General features: G+C 33.9%; 1 protein-coding gene across 1 annotated transcript in view; it reads right to left on the bottom strand.

Moving 5' to 3' along the window:
* chm (lysine acetyltransferase chameau) overlaps positions 1-23,292 on the bottom strand; it is a 50,944-nt gene extending 27,652 nt beyond the window's left edge. The window contains exons 1-3 of the mRNA XM_075297780.1: positions 21,615-23,292; positions 21,343-21,554; positions 21,079-21,239 (exon numbers count right to left, since the gene is read on the bottom strand). Coding sequence (XP_075153895.1) covers positions 21,079-21,239; positions 21,343-21,554; positions 21,615-23,233 — 1,992 coding nt within the window. The 5' untranslated portion in view covers positions 23,234-23,292. The remainder of the gene's footprint in view (positions 1-21,078; positions 21,240-21,342; positions 21,555-21,614) is intronic.
* Positions 23,293-23,510: the final 218 nt, after the last annotated feature.

Here is a 23,510-nt window from a genome sequence, read left to right as displayed (position 1 = left end):
ATCAAACTAAAAACACTAAGTCAGATAAGAAAGTAATTGATAATAGTTATGTCTTTTATGAAAAAATTAATTGAGTTACGGAATCAACATCAATCAAATTTTTGATTGAATAAATAAAAAAATGAATTGAAATTTGCTAATGAAATCAATTAATATTTTAATCAAATATATTTTTAATGTCCAATTACTGGTTCCAAATAAAAAAAAAAAAAAAAAACTGTGATTGATACTGTCATTTTCGTGATTGAAGAAATTTCAATTAAAAAATGAATTGGATTAATTAATTTCGTGATTGAATCAGAAAATTGTTTTTTTGTGTGTATGACAACACCCCGAGCGAAGTGCGTGTCGCGTCGATATAAGAACTTACACCCCAAAATCAACACCAATTGGACACACGATGAACCCTGCCCAATGCGTGAAAAATGGAAACAGCAAACGACAAATCGTGCAACAAAAATGGTATCAAAAAATTAAATCCTTGAATGGAATTGTGTTGAATTTTCTTCTGTTATATAGTATATCCTCTGCTATATAGTACCTCAGATTACTGCCCTTACATAAAATCCTAATGATTTTAAGAATATTTTCGACTCTATATTCAGAAAGCTGAACGTCGTCTCCGAACAGTAAAACAAATATATATTTTGAGAATGCCTGAGAGTGTCATTTAGCGCTATACAAAAATATGTACTTGAAACATGACCATCTATCTACATCACCTTACCACAATTTTAAATCAAATTTTTCGGAAGTTCAATGACCATGCTTCAAAAATGTATCTTGTCGATTTGGCAAGTGGCAAATATTGTTGTTGATGATGATGATGTGTCTGGGTTACTCATCACCATCACCATACCGTCCATTCATTCATATATGTACGTAGTATAGACGCAGAGAAGCTTTTGTAAATAAATGTGCGCAGAATAATACATAAATTGTACATAAAAAGGATGCAGACACATAAAGTGGACAGACAGACAGGCAGGCTGGCTGGCAGACATACTCAGACACAAAACTTTAAAGGACACCAGCCAGTCAGCCAGCATCTTTGTATAGTTGTTGCCGCATTTGCTTCCGATGGGTGGTTTTGGATAATGCCATAGTGATAATGGGTGGCATGGGTGATACCAAATCCGAAATATGTACCCCGTCACTGTTGTTGCGTTAGGAAACTACGGAGATGAATGCCCACTTTACTTATTGTAAAGGAGGAATATTCAATACACCCATATACGGTCGTAAGTACATACATTTTTAGTTATCTGCATTATTAGTAACAACAAAAACCACAACAATAACAAGGTGAATTTTAGATATAAATGAAATTATAGTAACAGACAGCAATGACAAAAGTATACTCAACTATGAATATAGTAAAACTCTACATAGTGTACAACGGCTACGTGGCGTCCATATATACTCATCTGCTACTATAGGTGTGGAATACAACGAATATAGTTATAGTTTGTTTTCGACAGATTTTCATTTCTTACAGATCGAAAAGGCCACTGTTGCCATATTTACCATAAAAATATTGGCTTAAATTATACAAACCAATACGCTTTATAAATAAACTTCTTTTTTATCAAATTTATTTATTATTCTAAATGTACAAATCCAAGAGAGGTTTCTTCGAGAGGACTGTAATTTGTTTGTTAGCGGTCAGAATTGTAAAAGGTTTGTATTGAAAGAAAAAGAGAAGATAGCAAAAGGCCAGTTTCAGTTTCAGTGAACAAAATGGGATTTTATCAAGATCAAAGTTAAAGCTCAAGTGAAGTTAACAAACGAAGTGTTAGATCGACATTATGTTTTAGTACATACAACAATAATAAATATATTAATTCATTTTAGAAAGGGACAAATTCTTAAGTTATATTGAGTGAACGCTTTAGCGTTTCCGCTCTTTATATATTTCAAGTATCGATAACAATAATTCAGTTGGGTTCGTAATTCAGGACAATTCAAATATTTAAACGTTATTTAAGATTAATTCATTACGAGAGTAATTAAAATTATCCAAATCTTAACACTAATATTAAATTTTGGAGAACGGAGTTCAACACTAAAATTGACGTGATTTTGAGGAAATTTTTTTGTGGATTGTTTGTATGGGAAAAATTACTCGTTTTTATACCCACCACCATAGAATGGTGACGGGGGTATAACAAGTTTGTCATTCCGTTTGTAACACATCGAAATATCGATTTCCGACTATATAAAGTATATATATATTCTTGATCAGGGAGAAATTCTAATGTCCGTCTGTCTGTTGTAATCACGCTACAGTCTTCAATAATGAAGCTGAAATTTTGCACAAACTCGTCTTTTGTCTGCAAGTTCGAAGATGGGCTATATCGGTCCAGGTTTTGATATAGTCCCCATATAAACCGACCTCCCGATTTGGGGTCTTTGGCTTATAGAAATCGTAGTTTTTATCCAATTTGCCTGAAATTTGAAATCTAGAGGTATTTTATGACCATAAAGAGGTGTGCCAAAAATGGTAAGTTTCGGTCCATGTTTTGGTATAGCCCCCATATAGACCGATCTCCCGATTTTACTTCTTGGGCTTATAGAAACCGCAGTTTTTATTCAATTGAATTTGAAATTTCCAATTTCAATTTATTCAATTGAAATTGGAAATCTAGAGGTATTGTAGGACCACAAATACGTGTGCCAAAAATTGTGAGTATCGGTCCATATTTTGGTATAGCCCCCATATAGACCGATCTCCCGATTTTACTTCTTGGGCTTATAGAAACCGCAGTTTTTATTCAATTTACCTGAAATTAGAAATCTAGAAGTATTGTAGGACCACAAATACGTGTGCCAAAAATTGGGAGTATCGGTCCATGTTTTGGTATGGTCCCCATATAAAACGACTTCCCAATTTGGGGTCTTGGGCTTATAGAAACCGTAGTTTTTATCCAATTTGTCTGAAATTGGAAATCTAGAGGTATTTTAAGACTATAAAGAGGTGTGCTGAAAATGGTGAGTATCGGTCCATATTTTGGTATAGCCCCCTTATAGACCGATTTCCCGTTTTTACTTCTTGGACTTCTAGAATCCGAAGTTTTTATCCTATTTGCCTGAAATTGGAAATCTAGAGGTATTTTCAGGTCATAAATGGGTGTGCCGAAAACGGTGAGTATCGGTCCATATTTCAGTATAGCCCCCATAAGAACGATCTCCCGATTTAACTACTTGGGTTTCTAGAAACCGTAGTTTTTATTTGATTTGTCTGAAATTGTAAATGTTCTGGTATTTTCGGCTCACAAAAAGGTGTATCAGATTAAGTTTTTATCGGTCCATTTGGTAATGCCTCCATATAGACCGACTTCACTTCTTGAGGGTGTAGAAGGTGCACTGATCATGGAAATTGCTTGAAATTCAATGTAAATTTCCCAGATTTTACTTCTACAGATTTAAGATTTCAAATCAAGACGTTATTTTATAATTTTCTTGCACACTTACAAGATATGTTAATGATTCCTATAAAACTCAAACAAAAATGGTTCTTATAAATCCAGAATCTGATATAGTCCTCATAGGTGAAATCTTTAGATTTATCTTCGGGAAGTGTCCTCAAGTCCTCAAGCCCTCCTGAAATTTCAAAGGAAACCCTAATATTTGGTTCATGGTGGTGGGTATTTAAGATTCGGCCCGGCCGAACTTAGTGCTGTGTACACTCGTAGAAAAAATCATGCACGGCGTGCTCATTTCAAAACGATTCGTTCATGATAGTGAATCAACACACATATGGTGTCAAACTGTGAACGGGCGGTGTCAAGCTGACAACGATAAAATGATCTGAAAACGTTATGGTTACACAGAAAAAAATATCACCAAAATATTTCCAATTAAAAAGTTAATTGAAGTTGAAATTTTTTTCAATTAATAAATTAATTGGTACAATTAACTTTTTAATCAAGATAGAAACATTAAGTTAATTAAGTCAATGATTGAAAATTTTAAAATTTTTTAAATAAAAAGTTAATTGATACAATAAACTTTTAATCATATTCGGAAGACTAAGTCAGTTAAAAAAGTGATTAACATTTTTTTAAATTTTTAATTAAAATTTTTTTTTCAAACAATCAATTGTTAATCCAAATAAAAATTCTAAGCCAATTCAAAAGGTAATTGAAAATAGTTACCTTTTTTTAATTAATCAATTAATTGAGTTTTGCAATCAACATCAATTAAATTTTTAATTGAATCAATTAAAAAATTAATTGAAATTTGGTAATGAAATCAATTAATTTTTTAATCAAGATTTTTTTCTATGCCCAATTAAAACTGTGATTGATACTATCATTTTCGTGATTGAAGACATTTCAATTAAAAAATTAATTGGATCAATTAATTTCGTGATTGAATCAGAAAAAAAAATTTTTGTGTGTACGACTTTATAAACAAAATTAAAAAAAGATTTCCGCTTGCGTGACTTGAACCTGTGTTTTCAGCACCATACGCATTAACAGTCGTCTTAGCACATTGCACCAACGAAGGAGTTGCCATAATAACGTCTAACGATTATTTTAAGACTTTTCATAGCCAAAGAAAAGCGAATGCCGTTCATGAAATCGTGAACGCCCGTGGACGAAATTGTGAACATTCCGTTTTGATTTTTTGTGAACGTTTCCGTTTCATTTTGTCACCGTCCGTTCACGACTATGGAACGTAATTTTTTCTATTAGTGTATACTTGTTATATGCTTAAAAAGGCAAAACTTTTCAAACTCCAAAACATGCATGGTGAGAACGCCGTATCAGGTTAGATTAGGTTAAAGTGGGTAGCCCGATTTAGTTTCAGGCTCACTTAGACTATTCAGTCCATTGTGACACCACATTATCTAAAAGACAACTATTACATATGGGTTCTTCTACACTGAAGGTTAGGTTAGGTGGAAGCCCGATGTATCAAGCTCACTTAGACTACTCAGTCCATTGTGATACCACAGTGATGAACTGCTCTCCTATCACTGAGTGCTGCCCGATTCCATGTGAAGCTCAATGACAAGGGACCTCCTTTTTATAGCCGCGTCCGAACGGCGTTCCACATTGCAGTGCACCCAGAAGAAAGTGACCCCTTCTTTAAGTTAAAATGAACAAATTGTGAAGAAAGTTGAACTTCATATAGCGCTAAAGACATTTTTATTTTTTGAGCGATGAGATTTTCGTAGAAATTAGGTAGAATACATTCCATATATTATTAAACATTTTCCTATATTTATGTACCACTATACTACAGAATGAAAAAAATTAACTGAATTGATTACATATACACGCACAGAAAAAACATGTTTGGACATGGTTGCCGCATCCATTTAATGCTTATTTAGAGTATGTAATGGTCGCGAAAACCATGTATTTTGTCTTTGTAAAAATAATTTTCGAGCGGAGAAAAATATATGTTGGCAATAAGCATTTAAATGGTTCTCAAATGCCGCAAACATGTTCTATTATTTAAATGATAGAATTTGAGACCATTATATGATCAGGAAAATCATGTACCTGACCATTCATTTTTTTTTTACTTTTTTGCAGAGAAAAAAGTATTTTTATAGTTTACGTATAGACATGTCTACAACCATTACATGGCCATAAAGACCATGTACATTGTTTTCGTGACCATTTAATTTTTTAATTTTTTTGCAGCGACAAGAATTTTATAAAAACATTGAGCAGGTACACACGATTTTCATTTTGCGCGTCAATCGTGTGTTGATTGTATCTTGGAATGGACAGAGAATACAGATTTACTGTGTTTTGTGTTAATTTATTTATTCAGAAGTGACACGTGGTTTTATGTGAACACAAAAAAGGAAAGTGTAATTGAAAAATGTACCTGTTTTTTGTTCTGCATTTTGCTATATGGATCATTTATTTTTATTTGCAGTTACATGATGCCTGCGTTTGTACATTTGATGGGCACGATGTAAATATGGAATAATTACTTATTGTTGAAATTGAAATAAAATAGAGTGTGTAAAAATATATGATGTTTGCTTGAACGGCATTATAAATACAAATAAACAATGAATTAGTTTATAAATAAATAAAAACAAATAAATAAAGTTAATTTTGTGTTTTCTTTTCTCAAGTGGCGTCCTTTTTCGACGACGAAAAAAGTTTTTTCATAAAGATCAAAACATTTTAGGTTGTGACCATGTTCTTTTAACTGGAAGAAAAACATTTTGAATGAATACCAAAACATTTTAAAGCGTGACCATTGTCTTTTAATGGAAACAAAATTCTTTTTATCAATATAATAACATTTTAGATGAGGACAATTGTATTTTTCTTAGAACCATGTTCACTGAGCCAACATGGTTGCAGGTTAAAATGTTACATGGTCGCCGCAAAAATAGCTGCTACCATATTATTTTGCTCTTCGAATATGATTGTGACAATCATGTTTCTTCTCTGCGTGTATGGAAGGTTAGCGTTACTGAATGTTACCTGTTAATTGAATGAAGACGAATGAAGGGGTTGTTATTCTGTTTTCTTTCTTTATACACCATTACGAACATAATTTTTTCTCACTAATTTAAAATAACAAATATTTTATATATTTTATTTGTTTTTTATTATATTATTTTACTATATTATTTTTTAACAATCCCTCCGTATACCATAACAACGCGATTCCAACTAAAAAAACAACCCACGCGCAAACGCGCAAATTTTATCAGTGAATAAAATTTTCTTGTTCAGTAGTAAATTCTTATACCCAGCGAAGAAAACAGTATTAGTAAAATTCCATGCCTTATTCTAGTTAATGAACTATTCCTAACTGCTTTCAGTTTAGGCTTTTGTGTCCATTGTAACCATATTTGCCTCAATAAAAATCGAATTCTTTTTTATTTCTTTGTGGATTAGAAAACTTCGCACTCTTGAGAACAGTACTGTTTTTGTTTGCAAGTGAGCCGTATTTATACCCTTCACCACTACTGTGGTACAGGATATAATAAGTTTGTGCATTTGTATGTAACGCCAAGAAGGAAAAGTCTGAGACCCATCGTTTAGTATACCGATCGTCTTAGAATTAAATTCTGAGTCGATTTAGCGATGTCCGTCTGTCTGTCTGTCTGTCTGTTGATGTATTTTTGTGTGCAAGTACAGCTCGCAGTTTTAGTCCGATTGTCCTAAAATTTGGTATAGGCTCCTGCTGCGGCTCAAAGACGATCCCTATTGATTTTGGAAAAAATCGGTTCAGATTTAGATATAGCTGCCATATATATTTTTCACCGATCTGGTCATAATTGGCGTGTATATCAACCGATCTTCCTCAAATTTCGTAGATCCGAATATTTTATGAGTCTCGAAAAACTTGCAAAATATCAGCCAAATCGGTTCAGATTTAGATATAGCTCCCATATATAGCTTTCGCCCGATTTACACTCATTTGGCCACAGAGGCCAATTTTTTGCTCCGATTTAGTTGAAATTTTGCACAGGGAGTAGAATTAGCATTGTAGCTATGCGTGTCAAATTTGGTTGAAATCGGTTCACATTTAGATATAGCTCCCCGATTTACACTCAAATGACCACAGAGGCCAATTTTTTGCTCCGATTTAGTTGAAATTTTGCACAGGGAGTATAATTAGCATTGTAGCTATGCGTGCCAAATTTGGTTGAAATCGGTTCACATTTAGATATAGCTCCCATATATAGCTTTCGCCCGATTTACACTCAAATGACCACAGAGGCCAATTTTTTTGCTCCGATTTAGTTGAAATTTTGCACAGGGAGTAGAATTAGCATTGTAGCTATGTGTGCCAAATTTGGTTGAAATCGGTTCAGATTTAGATATATCTCCCACATATAGCTTTCGCCCGATTTACACTCATATGACCGTAGAGGCCAATTTTTAACTCCGATTTAGTTGAAATTTTACACAGGGAGTAGAATTATCATTGTAGCTATGCGTGCCAAATTTGGTTGAAATCGGTTCAGATTTAGATATAGCTCCCATATATATGTTTTTCTGATTTCGACAAAAATGGTCAAAATACCAACATTTTCCTTGTAAAATCGCCACTGCTTAGTCGAAAAGTTGTAAAAATGACTCTAATTTTCCTAAACTTCTAATGCATATATATCGAGCGATAAATCATAAATAAACTTTTGCGAAGTTTTCTTAAAATTGCTCCAGATTTAAATGTTTCCCATATTTTTTACTATCATTGTGTTCCACCCTAGTGCATTAGCCGACCTAAATTTTGAGTCTATAGATTTTGTAGAAGTCTATCAAATTCTGTCCAGATCGAGTGATATTTAAATGTATGTATTTGGGACAAACCTTTATATATAGCCCCAACACATTTGACGGATGTGATATGGTATCGAAAATTTAGATCTACAAAGTGGTGCAGGGTATAATATAGTCGGCCCCGCCCCACTTTAGACTTTCCTTACTTGTTTTTTTTGATTCAGTGTCGAAAGTGGCAAAAATAGAAGGATTTTTAAGGCAGCATAACAGTTTAAAATGGTGGATATTTATGTGGAGGAAATGTGAAGAGGACATTCGAGACTGCAGTATTACAATGGTGAAATTTAAACTAAAATAAAGTTTGCCTAATTCCAAATATTTTGACTTTACAATAATGATATCGGCTAAAGTAGCACTGAGGATGCATTTAACCCATTACACGCCAAGACAATTAAAAAAAATCATTTACATATTTACACTTAACTTAAGTTAAAAAATATCAAAAACAAAAAACATAAAAAAACAAAACGTTGCCTAATTTCATTTATAAACAAGGTTCTACGATATTAAATGTTGCCAATTATTTGTACTCAAGCGAGTACAATGGCAGGAAATGGGTTAAGGTGAACTTCTTTTGAATTTTGCATACTTAATATTAAGAAACAAATGTGTATATATCTATTCTTTTTTCTGTTTTTCCATCATGTGGTCATTTAAAAACATCTTAACCACAACTTAAATTTCCAAATTCTCAAAAAGACTTCATTAAAAAGTGTATCGACTTATGGTTAAAGAGAAAAACTTTGTACGAAAGAAATGCGCCTTGCATGCTAAGCAAACCTCGCATTCGATAAGAAATACACAGAAAAAAATTTCACCCATAAATTAAATTCGAATTGAATTTAAAAAAATTTCAGTTACAACAACTTATTGATTTACATTTTGTTTTAATTGTATCAGTTAATATTTTAGTTGTTCCAATTAATGTTTTAATTGCCTTTGACGATTGATACTCTCATTTCTCAATTAAAAATTAATTGGATCAGTTAATTTCGTAATTGAAGTTAAAATGTGAATTCCATTAACGCCATTATACTATTGGTTCTATGTATAGATTTATCTAGCCCGATGTAGGAGATCTTTTATAAGATCACGCATGAGATTATATCTGGGTATATCTCATCATACCTATGTGTATCTATTTCGTTTTCATGAAAAAATATTTCTACGAACTTCATAAGAATCAAAGAAGACTCTGGATTTGTTCATTGTTCTTCGAATACGATTTTATAAGGTACCACACTGTTTGGTCTAAGGAAACTCCATCTTCCCTCATTCGAATCTTAACAATGATGCCTAACTGCGGTGACAAAGGAGCTACAAAAACAAAAACAACTTTACACTCTTCTTCTTGCTACATCTTCTTGAGAAATCCCCAAATTGAATTTGTTGAATTTCTCACTGGAATGATGGTAGACATGTGGGCAAATACATAACCATTGTTTGCGTACCCTAAACTGCAAATAGAGGTCCACGACCTCATTACATTGCTCTGCAGCAATATCAAAGAGCAAACACATGCCAACAACCATGGTTGTCGTCATCCTCGTCGACTACGCACAATCATCTAACGATGAAACTACTCTGCACCAGACGAGACGCATGCCATCGAAGTACCATGACTGTGGCTACCACTATATCGCCCCATCTCTATACCTATCAAATGGGGGCCTAATATTATCATGTGTCTGCCAAAAAAAGCAAAATTAAGGAACAGAAGAAAGCCAAAAGTATGTGTGTGTAGCAGACGCTATGAAGCATCACACACTCCTCCGATTATCCTTCACATGATGTGTGCACAACAGTAAAATAGTTAAAATAGTCGAGATATGACCCCCACCCCCCACGTCTGTATACCCGATTTGAGTATTACTGATTATATTTTACCCCAACTACAGACACTATAGTATTTAAATATTAAAAAGTAATAATTTAAACACTACACTATAAGGTAGGCATTCCTTGATTAAAGTAAAGTACTAGACGGTGGTTTTTTCTACCACTTCTGGACTGATGTTGTTGTTGTTGTTGTATTTTTGTGTGCAAATATCCTAGACGGTTGTTATGAATGTACTCGTACGTATGTCTGAATGTGGATTTTGTATATGCTGTGTACTTGGTGTACTGAAATGTACTGCTGGAATGGAGGGTAGAACCTGAAAAGTCAACGGCACGACATGCGCAATTTGTAACACAAACCCAGTCTGTTCTGTATTCCATGTCGTTGGTTCATTCATTGTTGTTGTTGACGGCATCGTCCCTTTGAGGGCCACATTTCATTACACTACATTGCCCTGCCCTACCTTATTTTTTTTTGGCGTCTGTATTCCTCTCGTCGTTCATATCTGCTACACGTTTTTTGCTGTTGTTTTTGGGTAAAAATTCATTTTTTGTATTATTTTTTTTTTTTTTTAATGCAAGTCCTACCAGAATCCTATGTACATATGTATGTATATGTAGATATGCACCAAATTCTTATATGAATGACAACTCCTCTCATGGTATATATAGTACATACTACATAGCTATGTTTAAATTGTTGGTCTTGTACAGCTGTTGGCAAGTTAGGTTAAAGTACTTGAAACAAAAGGTTTTACATTTTTGGGAAGTGTAAAACATTCGCACACACACACACACACACACGAACTTACCACCTCCTTGCAGACAGTTAACATTTGTACATATACGAGTTGTCGATGCCTATTACATATATATAAATACATGCATATGTACATACATATATATAAACGATTCCCACAGACGCCGGTAGACAAAGCGACTGACAACAATAACAACAACAACAAAGTGCACACAGACAAAACAAAGCGAATATAAATTTAAATACACAGAGGCATACTTGAATCCACACCAGACTAAACTACTTTACTCTTACTTGGTATGTTAATCGAATATTTTTGGGTATGGTCAAGAACGCGCGAGAATACTCACAACCCCGACGACGACTCTTATTCAGTTCATTCCAATGTGAGTTTGTTGTATTTTATGATGCCTGTTACTATTTTAAAATTGGGTGGGGTGAATGAAATATCCTAAACAAAGGGTATATCAATTTTGTCTGGATAAGTTTGTAAGAGTGACTGACCCGGACTTTATCTATTCCCGGGAAAGTGGGATTGTTTTTTTTTTAAATTCCCGGGATTGTAAGTCGTGTGTAGAAGACTTTGGAATTGACATTTTTATCGAGTTTAATTTTAAATTGTCTGAATTGTCATTAAAAAAAAGGGATTGATAAGGAAGAAAATTTAGGAAAGGAAAAAATTGAATTCAAAATAGGGTTGTCATCCGGTATAAAAACCCGTCCCTAAATCCCGGGATTTTCGGGACGGGATTAATCCCGAAAAAATATACCCAATTTGTTAAAGGTGTGGCTTTTTAAGATTGTTTATTACTTTTTATACCCTCCAACATAGGGGGGGAGGGTCATTTCGCTTGTAACACATCGAAATATTGATCTAAGACCCCATAAAATATATACAGTGGTGGTCATAGAATTAGAAACGATGAGTTTTCATTTGCATTTGAGTTCACAACTTTCCCAAAGTGAGTCTCTCTCTTCCGAAATTCCCGTTATGCTCTCACTGTAGTTCAAGATGTTTTTGCATTTGTATATTGTATAATAAACACTTGCACCATTTTGAAATAATTGAGTGAATTTGTCTTACATGTGTTCTTGAGTGTGGTCATATATAATTAGAAACGCCGATATAATTGGTGAAAATTTGTCAGCCTCAAGGTAAGTCGAGTTTTTTTTTTTTTGGTTTTTAATTAACATCCTAAATATAAAATAATTCTGATTAAATATGGGGAAGAAAAGGTCATGTACCCCAGAACTTCGCAAGTTGATTGTACCCTGCTATTACAAGGAAAAACAGTCTATGTCCGCCAGAACAAAACGATTTTGTTGTTCTAAGAAAATGGTTTTTGGTGCGATACAAACTTATCGAGATACGAGAAGCTTCGAGAATCCCAAACGAGCTCCAAAACTTAAAAAAACAACTGAACAAGACGATAGAGTTATTTCTAGAACGAGCAAAACCAATCCATTTTTGACTTCGGTTGAAATAAATGATATTGTAAGCCCACAAATTTCACATCTATAACTGTCAGACGCAGACTTAATAAATCTGGGCTTTATGGCTGCAGTGCATGGCAAAAACCGCTGGCTACAAGCAACGATATTAAGAAACGGTTACAATTTCCAAAGGAGCACTTGATGAAGCCTCTAAGTTTCTGGGAAAAAAAATTCTATGGAGTGACGAATCAATGTTTAATTCGTTCGGATCAGATGGAAAATGCTACGTTAGAAGGCCTGTGAACAAATCATTGGATCCTAGATACACCATCAAGACAATAAAACATGGAGGCGGAAATGTGATGGTATGGGGAGCATTCAATTGGTATGGTATTGGCCCCATACACCGCATAGATGGACGCATGGACTAACATCAATATAAAAATATATTGTAGGTCGGATGGTATTGCAAATGGGCCATATCGGACAACTTTTACGTATGGCTCCCATATAAACGGACCCCCAGTTTTGGCTTGCGGAGCCTTTTCGAGAAGCTAATTTCATCCAATCCGTTTGAAATTTGGTACGTGGTGTTAGTATATGGTCTCTAACATTAACGCTAAAATTGGTCCATATAGGTCCATAATTATATATTTCACTTCTGGCTCTCTAATTACCACGCAACAGTTCATATCGGTTCGGTGTTATTTATAGACTCCTCTATATATACAGATAAAGAACAGAGTTATATACGTATTTAATCGGTCTTGTTTATGTAATACATACCCCGTATGGACTACCTTACAATATAGAAGACGACGATAAGAAGTTTTAAGATACCTTGCCATTACCGCAAGTATTACCGCAACCCAAGTAATTCGATTGTGGATGACAGTCTTTAGTAGAACTTTCTACGCAATCCATTGTGGAGGGTACATAAGATTCGGCCTGGCCGAACTTACGGTCGTATATAAAGGGTGATTCTTTTGAGGTTAGGATTTTCATGCATTAGTATTTGACAGATCACGTGGGATTTCAGACATGGTGTCAAAGAGAAAGATGCTCAGTATGCTTTGACATTTCATCATGAATAGACTTACGATCTGCCACAACGTCGAATTTTCAGTGAATGGGCCCTAGAAAAGTTGGCAGAAAATCCGCTTTTTTATCGACAAATTTTGTTCAGCGATGAGGCTCATTTCTGGTTGAATGGCTACGTAAATAAGCAAAATTGCCGCATTTGGAGTGAAGAGCAACCAGAAGCCGTTCAAGAACTGCCCATGCATCCCGAAAAATGCACTGTTTGGTGTGGTTTGTACGCTGGTGGAATCATTGGACCGTATTTTTTCAAAGATGCTGTTGGACGCAACGTTACGGTGAATGGCGATCGCTATCGTTCGATGCTAACAAACTTTTTGTTGCCAAAAATGGAAGAACTGAACTTGGTTGACATGTGGTTTCAACAAGATGGCGCTACATGCCACACAGCTCGCGATTCTATGGCCATTTTGAGGGAAAACTTCGGAGAACAATTCATCTCAAGAAATGGACCGGTAAGTTGGCCACCAAGATCATGCGATTTGACGCCTTTAGACTACTTTTTGTGGGGCTACGTCAAGTCTAAAGTCTACAGAAATAAGCCAGCAACTATTCCAGCTTTGGAAGACAACATTTCCGAAGAAATTCGGGCTATTCCGGCCGAAATGCTCGAAAAAGTTGCCCAAAATTGGACTTTCCGAATGGACCACCTAAGACGCAGCCGCGGTCAACATTTAAATGAAATTATCTTCAAAAAGTAAATGTCATGGACCAATCTAACGTTTCAAATAAAGAACCGATGAGATTTTGCAAATTTTATGCGTTTTTTTTTTAAAAAAAGTTATCAAGCTCTTAACAAATCACCCTTTACTAGAGGTCTGCACAATTCCATTTGTAAATGCAGAGTACACGTGTACTTGGTACATGAGTACATCTATTTGAGAGAGTCGCAAAACAATTGGTACACATTTTGATGAACACCAAAAGCCACGAGTAACTTCTTGTTGCTACTCTGATGTCTTCACTATCAACAAACACATATTCCTCTTTCTCTCTTATTGAAGTGTACTCAGAGTGATCACGTCGAGTATGTTGCGAGAACAAAACTTCATGGAGTACTCCATGTATCACGTGCAGTTTCAGAAATACAAAAAAAAAAAAACAGTTACTCTCCATAATATATGTTTTCGGTTTGTTATAAAGAACGGCAAACGTTAAGGAAAGTGTGTGACATACATAAATATATGAAATATGTGATATACATACATATCTATGATTAATAATAATGGAAAGTTTTGCACATAACTGAGAAATACTTGTGGTACCACGTGAAGTGAAGAGAATCCATGTTGTACTTTTTCTCAAGTACTTACATATTTATTGTTCCTTTTTTCGGAACACATATTGTTTCGGATAAGTACTTGGTGGTATTTGACAAGCAAGTGTTCTCTTCACTTCACTACTTGCGCTCTGAGAGAAAGACAGTGTATGTACTATATTCGACAGCGAATTGCATACATGTAGTGAAAAGTTATTCGATGCAGACCTCTAGTATATACTTGTTTTTCCTCTGTTGATTAAGCTACTTTTGTAGTTCAGTCAACGCAATGGCTTTAAGCTGAGATCAAAACAACAAATATGATTGAAGAACAAACCAACAATAATAATAAAAAAAAACAATTGAAGGAAGAGAAAGCACGCTCGAAATAAACCCAGCCAATTGGACTCAAATCGATGATTTGACTTTGGCAAAGTAAAAGTGAATATTTGTATAACATTTATTTTAGGCAAATCCGACTATCGACAACCTTTTTTTCGGGAGGTTCGAGTGTAATTTACTTTGGGTTTAGTAAATTATCCGAATTTATTCTTATAATTGTTTGATAGTTTTGTCACAAGTAGAGGATGCTGATGAGGAATGTGGTAATTCCAAAACGGCCGTCCATCCAACCATCTTGACAAATATACTTTTTCTCTGTTGGTTAAGCTACTCGTGTAGTTTAGTCAACGCATGGTCTTAAGCTGAAATCAAAACAACAGATATGATTGTTTATTAATAAATTGCACTAAATTTATTAATAAATTCAGTGCAAACGGGCCTTATATTCCATACCCGATAAATTGGGTTAATAAACATTTATGGTGCATCTTGAGCAAGAAGTTATTATACATGAGGTGTAGGAGTTCATGTGAAATGGAATTGGGGCCACATGAAATAAAAAACAATGATAAAAGGTCCGTCGAAAATATGACAAGATCGCGTTTATCTGATAAAAATTTGGATGCCTTGATATTTTTAAGAAGTTACTTTAGCCCTTGTGCACTCCATGGATCAATTTGACCCAACATTGATTTTAAAACGTAATTTTTATTCGTTTAATTATTGGATATTTTTTGAAACTTTTATTTATCCATTACAGGGACGAAATGTATGGTTTTAGAAAATAATAATAAAAATAAAATATTTCCATAATCCGCTATAATGATCCGTACGTACACTCCGTATCCAAGGAGTGCACAAGGATTAAACGATGAAGTACAAAAGGTTTAACCAGGGAGTCGGAGCCGGAGTCGGAGTCTGAAGATTTTGCTGGAGTCGGAGCCGGAGTCGTAGAAATTTTCCTCGACTCCGACTCCGGCGAAACAAACTTTGAAAAACACTTCTTATCCTATCCTATCGAACAACGAAAAACGAAGTAATGGATTTCAGTGAAATTTCACGATGTTATAAAAAGTAGGTTTTACTAGAATATGGGCTGAATTGACCAATTGTATTGTTCATTTTTAACATATTAAAATATCGATTTTTGACCATATATGTACTCTTGATAAAGGTACAATTTTAAGGCAATATAGCAGTAGAACCTAACGTTCTAAATTTTTTGGCAGGCATGTCGAGTTCGAAGATGGGTCATACCGGACAATTTTGTGATATAGCACCTACATATAAACCCATCTTCCGATTCTCAGTCAAAAATTTTCATAAGATTTTTCAAAATTTTGAATTTAGAGTTATTTGAGATCCAAAAATAAATACGAAAATTTACCGTCGGCCCAGATTTTGTATATGGAGATAATTTCTTGAGAAATCTCCATGTACACCCGATGTCTTTGGAAGGTGTAATTTTAAATTGAATCTCTGACAACGTGCCATCTGAGCCTGTCTTTTGGGAGAATGTTTGTTTCATCAAAGCCACTCGAAATTCTTTACATTACATTTATAAATCGATGTTTCACCATTTTATTTCTATAGAAAAAATATTCGTAACTGTCCAGCTATTCCTGTCATCTGTTGTATGGTAGTCGTTATTTAAAATTCCGCCCGTCCTAATTTTTGGCAGTTTATATTTGTTTTCTATATCCGACACATTACATTTTTTAACAACTAAACTTTCGATCTGATTAGCCCGACATTTTGATTTTTGTGTATTTTTTTTTAATGTTTATTAATTTTTTTATAAAATGCCTATATAGATTAATACCAGGATTTTACTTCTTAAACTCCTGGAAGCCTAATTATTTTTTGATTTTTTTATAAATACATATTCTGGAGATTGTTGTTATCTACCCATATTTTGACGCGGTCTATATATAGTCTTGTGTCGTATTTTAATTTATTGGCCTGACATTAATATGTAGAGTTCTTTACATCCCTAATTTTGATACGATTCGTATCAAAATTTAAAATTAGGGTTCTTTAGGACATATAAGCATATGGCAAAATAGAATACTTATATCGGTCTATTTTTGGAACACTACACCTTAAAATTACAATTGGAATACTGTTAAAATGAGATTTAGGTACACCACCTGGAGTCGACGCCGGAGTCGGAGTCGAGGTTAAAAAGAAATGCTAGAGTCGGAGCCAGAGTCGAGCAACATTGACTCGACTCCACAGCCCTGGGTTTAACACAAATGTACGAAAATATACCCAGTATAATCAAAATAAAAAAAATAAAACAAAATCCTCCGTTAAGTATGATAGCAATTTGAAATTGTGTTTTAATTTACTCTTATATTATTTTGTGTATAAAATTAATTTATACTAATTTTTTCGCGCTGTAGATTGTTATTGATAAAATTTTTCCAAAAATCCCGCAAAATCTCGGGATCCCGGGATGCAATATTTTGAAATCCCGAGATTTATCCAAATCGATCCCGAATGACAGCCCCAAATTGAAACAAATTTAGAAAATTTGTGATCGAATGTATCGAAGTGAAGATGTCGATACGAAATGAAATAATTTTTATAGAATTATAAGTGTTCGATCAATATTTTGAAATTATGAAATTGCAAACATGGATTATATAAGATAACTTAACGCTGGTTCATAAAAATATCAAGATCATAATTTAGGAAGATAAATCTTCCTTTAAATTGAGTGGGCACCAATTCAAATACAAGTTCGGGATTTCATAAATAGTGTTCAGTTTTCTATAACATTCTTTGGCCATTGTACTTATTAAGTAATCGTTAGAAGTTGTTGTGACAACTCCGTTAGTGGTGCACTGTGTTAAGAAAACTGTTAATGCGTACGGAGCACAAAGCCACAGCGGAAATAATTTTAGAATTACTATATAAATCGATTAGTTTCTAATATAAATTAAATATACACAGGATAAAGTGAAAAATTTGTATTTATAACTATGAACTGTGTAGAATATGAAATAAAATTATACATATGTGTTAAAAATTATCTTTTCATATTTTTTAGTATGTAAACAACTAATAAAAAATGCAACAAAAAATGTAATGAAAGTGATGATTAATTTTCAGATGATGTTGAAACGCGAATATTTTCAACGATTATTTGTAAGTATGTTTAAATATACATCTTATGTGGAACCAAAAAGGTCCGGAGGTATGGCGGTTTTTATGATAGAGTTGGCATCAGACAGAGGGAGTATAGCCATACTGAATACGTGATGGAGTGTTGTGATGACCTAAGTAAGAATACGTCGTCACATTATTTAACTACTTATCCCACCCAATAATCACAGCTCCAGCATCTCACTTAAAATATTATTGTAAATAAATTGATTGTGCTATTATTATTTCTAAAGGTGACGGCGATCATACGGACGCAGAGCATGCTACTGAAACATGGCATTCGTTTCGTAGACATCGTCACCACGCCTTCAATTATAAGTACGAAGTCAATTGTGAGTGAAAGAAGGAAGTACGGACTTTCCATTCTTAAAAACAATTCTGTTTTCGTTAGTGTTACTCGTGCATATATATTATTCACTACCTGTGTTTCAAAAACAGTTTAGTTTTTCCCCTACAACTTTCAATAAGAAACTTTATAAATACGCTGACAAATATGCTTACAATATTTAATATATCCTTTTTTAATGAATATTTAAGAGTAGTTTTTTAAAGTACGTTTAAACGTTTTTGAAGTGGTGTTATCTATATCTTTAAGTTTTTAATTTTTCTTTTTTTAAATTATATCATTTTTATATTATGTTTTATTGTTTGTATCATTATAAAGTGTTGTTATTTATATTTTTAATATTTTTAAGTTTTTTATTTTTTTTTTTTAATTTTTATATTATACTTTATTGTTTGTATAGGCTATTAGCTCTTGTTTATTTATTTATATTTTGTTTTTTATACTTATTATTTATGTTATATTTTGTACTATGCGCCCAAATAATTTTATTATGCATTATAATAGAGTAGTATACTGTTGTTGTATTATTGTTAGTATAAAAAAATGTTTATTACCTATTAATAAGTCTTGTTGTTAGTGTTAAGATAGTTACGAAGTGCCACTGTTTAAATCATTCATAAGCTTTGCAATTTTGTATTAATGTTAGAATAGAGAGAATTGTTTGAGTAGTTCTTGAAACGATGATTTAAGCAAATGAATAAGGCCTTTGAAAGGCTAGGTTGCATATGATAATAAATAAATTTAAAAAATTAAATTAAATACCATTTTGAAAATTATCGTTGCATATAATTTGAATAGGGAGCATAATGTTGAATGGAATATAAAAGAATTTTGAAGCAAAACGCCAGACATTGTCTAACACAAAATATTGGTCAACAACTTTAAAAATTATGACTTTTCGGTTGACTTGTTTTTGTAATAACAGCAGAATCTTTTTTCAGCCTACTTATCAAAGACACAAACCAAAGCAAAAGGATACCAACGAAAGCCTAAAGATATGCTATAAAATATATTAATATAATAGTAAAACTATTTAATGACGCTATGAGACTGTTACTGTTACTAGTAGTATTAAATCAGTAACAAAAGTATAAATAATAATACGAAATTTTGAAAATTTACACTATTAATCATCGGAATACACTAGATTTAAATTGAACGGTTGTACCACACAAACTTTTCAGCCTATATACTGTGAAGTTTCAAAGATACCTGGTAAAGCTACTGATAATCCTCCATATGCGGTGTTGTTTTTTGTGTTTAGGGAAAGAAATGTGCGTGTAGAATTTTGTATTCACATTGTTTTAGTATTATTATTAATTTACTTTACTTTAGTTTTGTTGAAGTTTGTTTCAAAGCTATCAATGTATGGTCCAAGAGGGCTTAATTGATTAAATAAATGTTTGAATTGAACTGCATTGATATCAAATTGCTTGCATAATCTGACAGGAAGTATCAAAACCGATTATAGTGTATATAAAACAAACAAAAAATGGAGCAATGAATCTTGTGGTTAGGTTTTCTCTAAAAAACGAAAACAGATTTTCCCAATTTCTTTAAGAGAATACATTTTTATATTCATTGGTTTTTGTACTGAATACTTTTATATCTGTAGACATTTTGATTATATGCTTATTTATAACAAATTGTTTTTGTAATTGAGTCTACATATAGTAGTTTCCAACTCTTTATGGAATCCAGATTAAGTACTTAGTATTAAGTATTATCTATATGCCATTTTTTTCTATCTTTGATTGTACTTTTAAGGCAAATTTAATGTATTTTCTCTACGATGAGTATCTCTGTAACTGTAAATGGTAATTGGGCTTACAACCAAAATGAGTTAAATAATTAAAAAAAAAAAACAAAGTCGGAAAATAATACATCATCATCAAATTTGTGAAATGAACAATAGAACGCTCTTGATACCCAATAAGGCAATTCACACGCAGTGGAATTTTCTACAGATCTGTTGGAAGACCTTTCGTATTCGAAGGGAAATGTACACGTACCTACTCAAACTGCCATATTGCGGTTTCATAATATTACAGTTTCCCTACGTACTTGTCCAATGCAAATGACAACTAAATCAGTCTGGACAACCGATATAGAAAATGGTTAACAGACATTTGATGCACTAACGAAATAGATGAAACACAAGACTCCATAGAAAATCAATAAAATAAATATATTAAATCTGAAGTCTACATTTACATTTTCTTTAACTTGTTAAAGAATTTGAAAACCGCATAAACCAAATGTATTGAAATCAATTTAAAAAGAATTGAAAAACACAAAATATGATTTAATTAACTATTTTCTAAATAGAAACGATTTCTATATAAAATTTATGTGATAACTCTGAAGTCATTTGCAATATCTTTACTCTCTAAATCACTTCTAATTAAAATAGTATTAGGTAATTTTGCATGAAACTTCACTCTGCTCATTACGAATAATGTGTTTTAAACAATGTAATTATAATGCCAATAGTAAAATGTTTTCGTATTGATATGAGTATACTATAATTTTTGCGTAAATACATAAAACTCACTTTACTGAAATATCCCACAGTATGGCAGCCTTCATTATCTGCAAGTGTCATTATGTAAAACAGAAAAGGCTCCACATCATAATAGAGGGTTTTATGATCCAAAAAGAATTTTGCCAAAAGGCATAAATGTTGACAATACTGCTTATGACGTTTCCCATCAACTTCAATGGAGAAATACATGGAATTATTTGAAAAAGGCCAATCGTTAAAATGTCGATCAATATATTTTCAATTAAGGTCCTTCAAAAAGTTGTCAATATTTACCTTGCCAAACTTGGAGCTTTCCTTTGCGGTAGATTTCATCACCAGGGGGATGACGCCACACACATTTTTGTGCATGGCGTTTTATACCCGTCTCGGATTTTTGATAACGCAAACAAAACTCACATATATACATTTGGGGCAAACGAGAAACATCCTCAGGATATGGTGACTGATACCAAACTTTCATTTTATATTTCCCCATTGTAATATATCTGCAAAAATTTGTATGCATATTTAAAGAATCTTGTTAATTTCGGCTCCAGGGTACTTACTTTATGCCTTTACCGATTGGCAAGTCTTTGACCTCCTCTTCAATTTTTTCGCTTGCCAAAGCTTGAGCATCTCGAAATAATTGCATATCATAATCAGGCACCAGACCCACCAAGCTTGCCTCTCGATCGTCGTCATTGCAATCTTTTTCCAATTTTACTTTGTCGCTATTCACCACTTCGGCTATTGGTTTGAACCGGGCTCTAGATTCTCTGATTTTGTTATAGAACTCCTTTTGCTCGGGTGTTTGTACGTGCTTTGATGATGACAAGGTTTTATGGGCTTCCAAATTGTTTATATTATTTGAGAATTTTGGCCGAATTTCTCCACGTAATTTACGCTCATTTGCTCTTTCCTTGCATTCGGACACAGACATATTGTGATAAATAGGGCAAGCTTCCGGCAGAAAATGACGGTCTAAATTACCACTCAAGTGCCCCGAAGAATCGCAACCCTCAATGGGACAACACTTCTCATACTGAGGTGGTGATGCTGCCCTAGACATGTGAGAGAATCCATTATTACTGATCTCTTTCTTTACGCTACATTTGGTCAGGGTACCACCAAGGCCAACATATGTCTTCTTTGTTGGCGTTTTGCATAGGCTACGTTTTGCATCAACCCCATTGACAAGTTCAGATTCGCTGTCGGTGCCGAATTGTCCCGCTCCGGCACCAGCTGATGTTTTTAGTTGCTGCTGTGTACGTCTAGTACTTAACGATCGGGTAAGTTTCCTATTTTTCACTTCTTTTGAGGTATTTGGCTCATCGGAATTTGAATGGTCGTGTTTGTTTTTCGATGCACTTCCTTGCATTCTTGATTTAGTACGTTTCCCTCTGCCTCCTTTGGAAGAGAAGGACGAGTCGCTGCTTTCGGTTTCAGTACAACTACTGCTTGTGTCTTCCTCCGATCCTGAAACGCTGTCATACTCAGATTCGTCGGAACACTTTCTTCCTTTTTGAGCTGGTTGTCCACTATTACGTTTAGATGGTTGTTTACCTTTGGCTGCCTGGTCATTGCAATTTGTGTTACTCGTCGTTTTGGTAGACGACTTGGTTTGTGGTTCCTGTGGTTTGCTTCGCTTAGGTCCTGTTGTTGCTATTTGTTTGTCATTATTGTTGCAATTGGAAAGATTTTCTTTGGTTTCCTCCTTCGGATTAGCTATTTTTGATTCATTTGTGGGTTCAGACGACTGAGCTGTTGGGGCCTTTGTTTGTGTCTGTAGCTTCGAAGCTGTCAATGTAAAGGTTCCTGAATTTTTTCTTCGTTGGCTTGTTGTTGGTGTTGTAGGTATAGCACTAACAACTCTCTTTACGGGTTTCTTTGTAGGTGGAGTATCATCGTCACTATATGGTAACGATTTACTTGTCTTGGCCATTCCACCGTTGGAGGTGGTAGTTTTCGAAGCTGTTTTATTTTCCATATCATTTGTTTTAGCCCCCGTACCTTTTTCAGAATTTCTTCTAGTGACTGCTAGCAATTTAGATTTGTTTTCATGGCCTCCACTGGAAGACGTCTCGGTTTCGGAGGAACTGCCCGTTGTATCTGAGCAACTAGTACTAGCGCCACTACTTGTTGAGCTTCCCGATGAGGAACTTGAAGTAGAACGGCTAGAATTCATGGCAAATTCCACTAATTAATCCTTTCCACCCAGCTGCAGAATATTCAATGTTTCTTATGTTGTAAACAATTATACATGGTTGCAAATATCTCGTATGAAATATTTTTGTAACCAGCAACCCTGTTTAGGGCCGCCGACGGCGGGCGAATAAATCGAATTAGTCGCTTAAAGGCTGTTCAGACAAATACGTTATGCTGTACAACTATTTGTACATTTAATATCATTCAAATTTTCGGAGCTAATTTTTTGCAAAATTATTATAGCAATTTGATACTGA

Source organism: Haematobia irritans, chromosome 2, assembly GCF_050003625.1.
Source record: "Haematobia irritans isolate KBUSLIRL chromosome 2, ASM5000362v1, whole genome shotgun sequence".
NCBI lineage: Eukaryota > Metazoa > Arthropoda > Insecta > Diptera > Muscidae > Haematobia > Haematobia irritans.
Note: the sequence above shows the minus strand (reverse complement) of the source record. Positions and strands in the feature narration are given on the sequence as shown.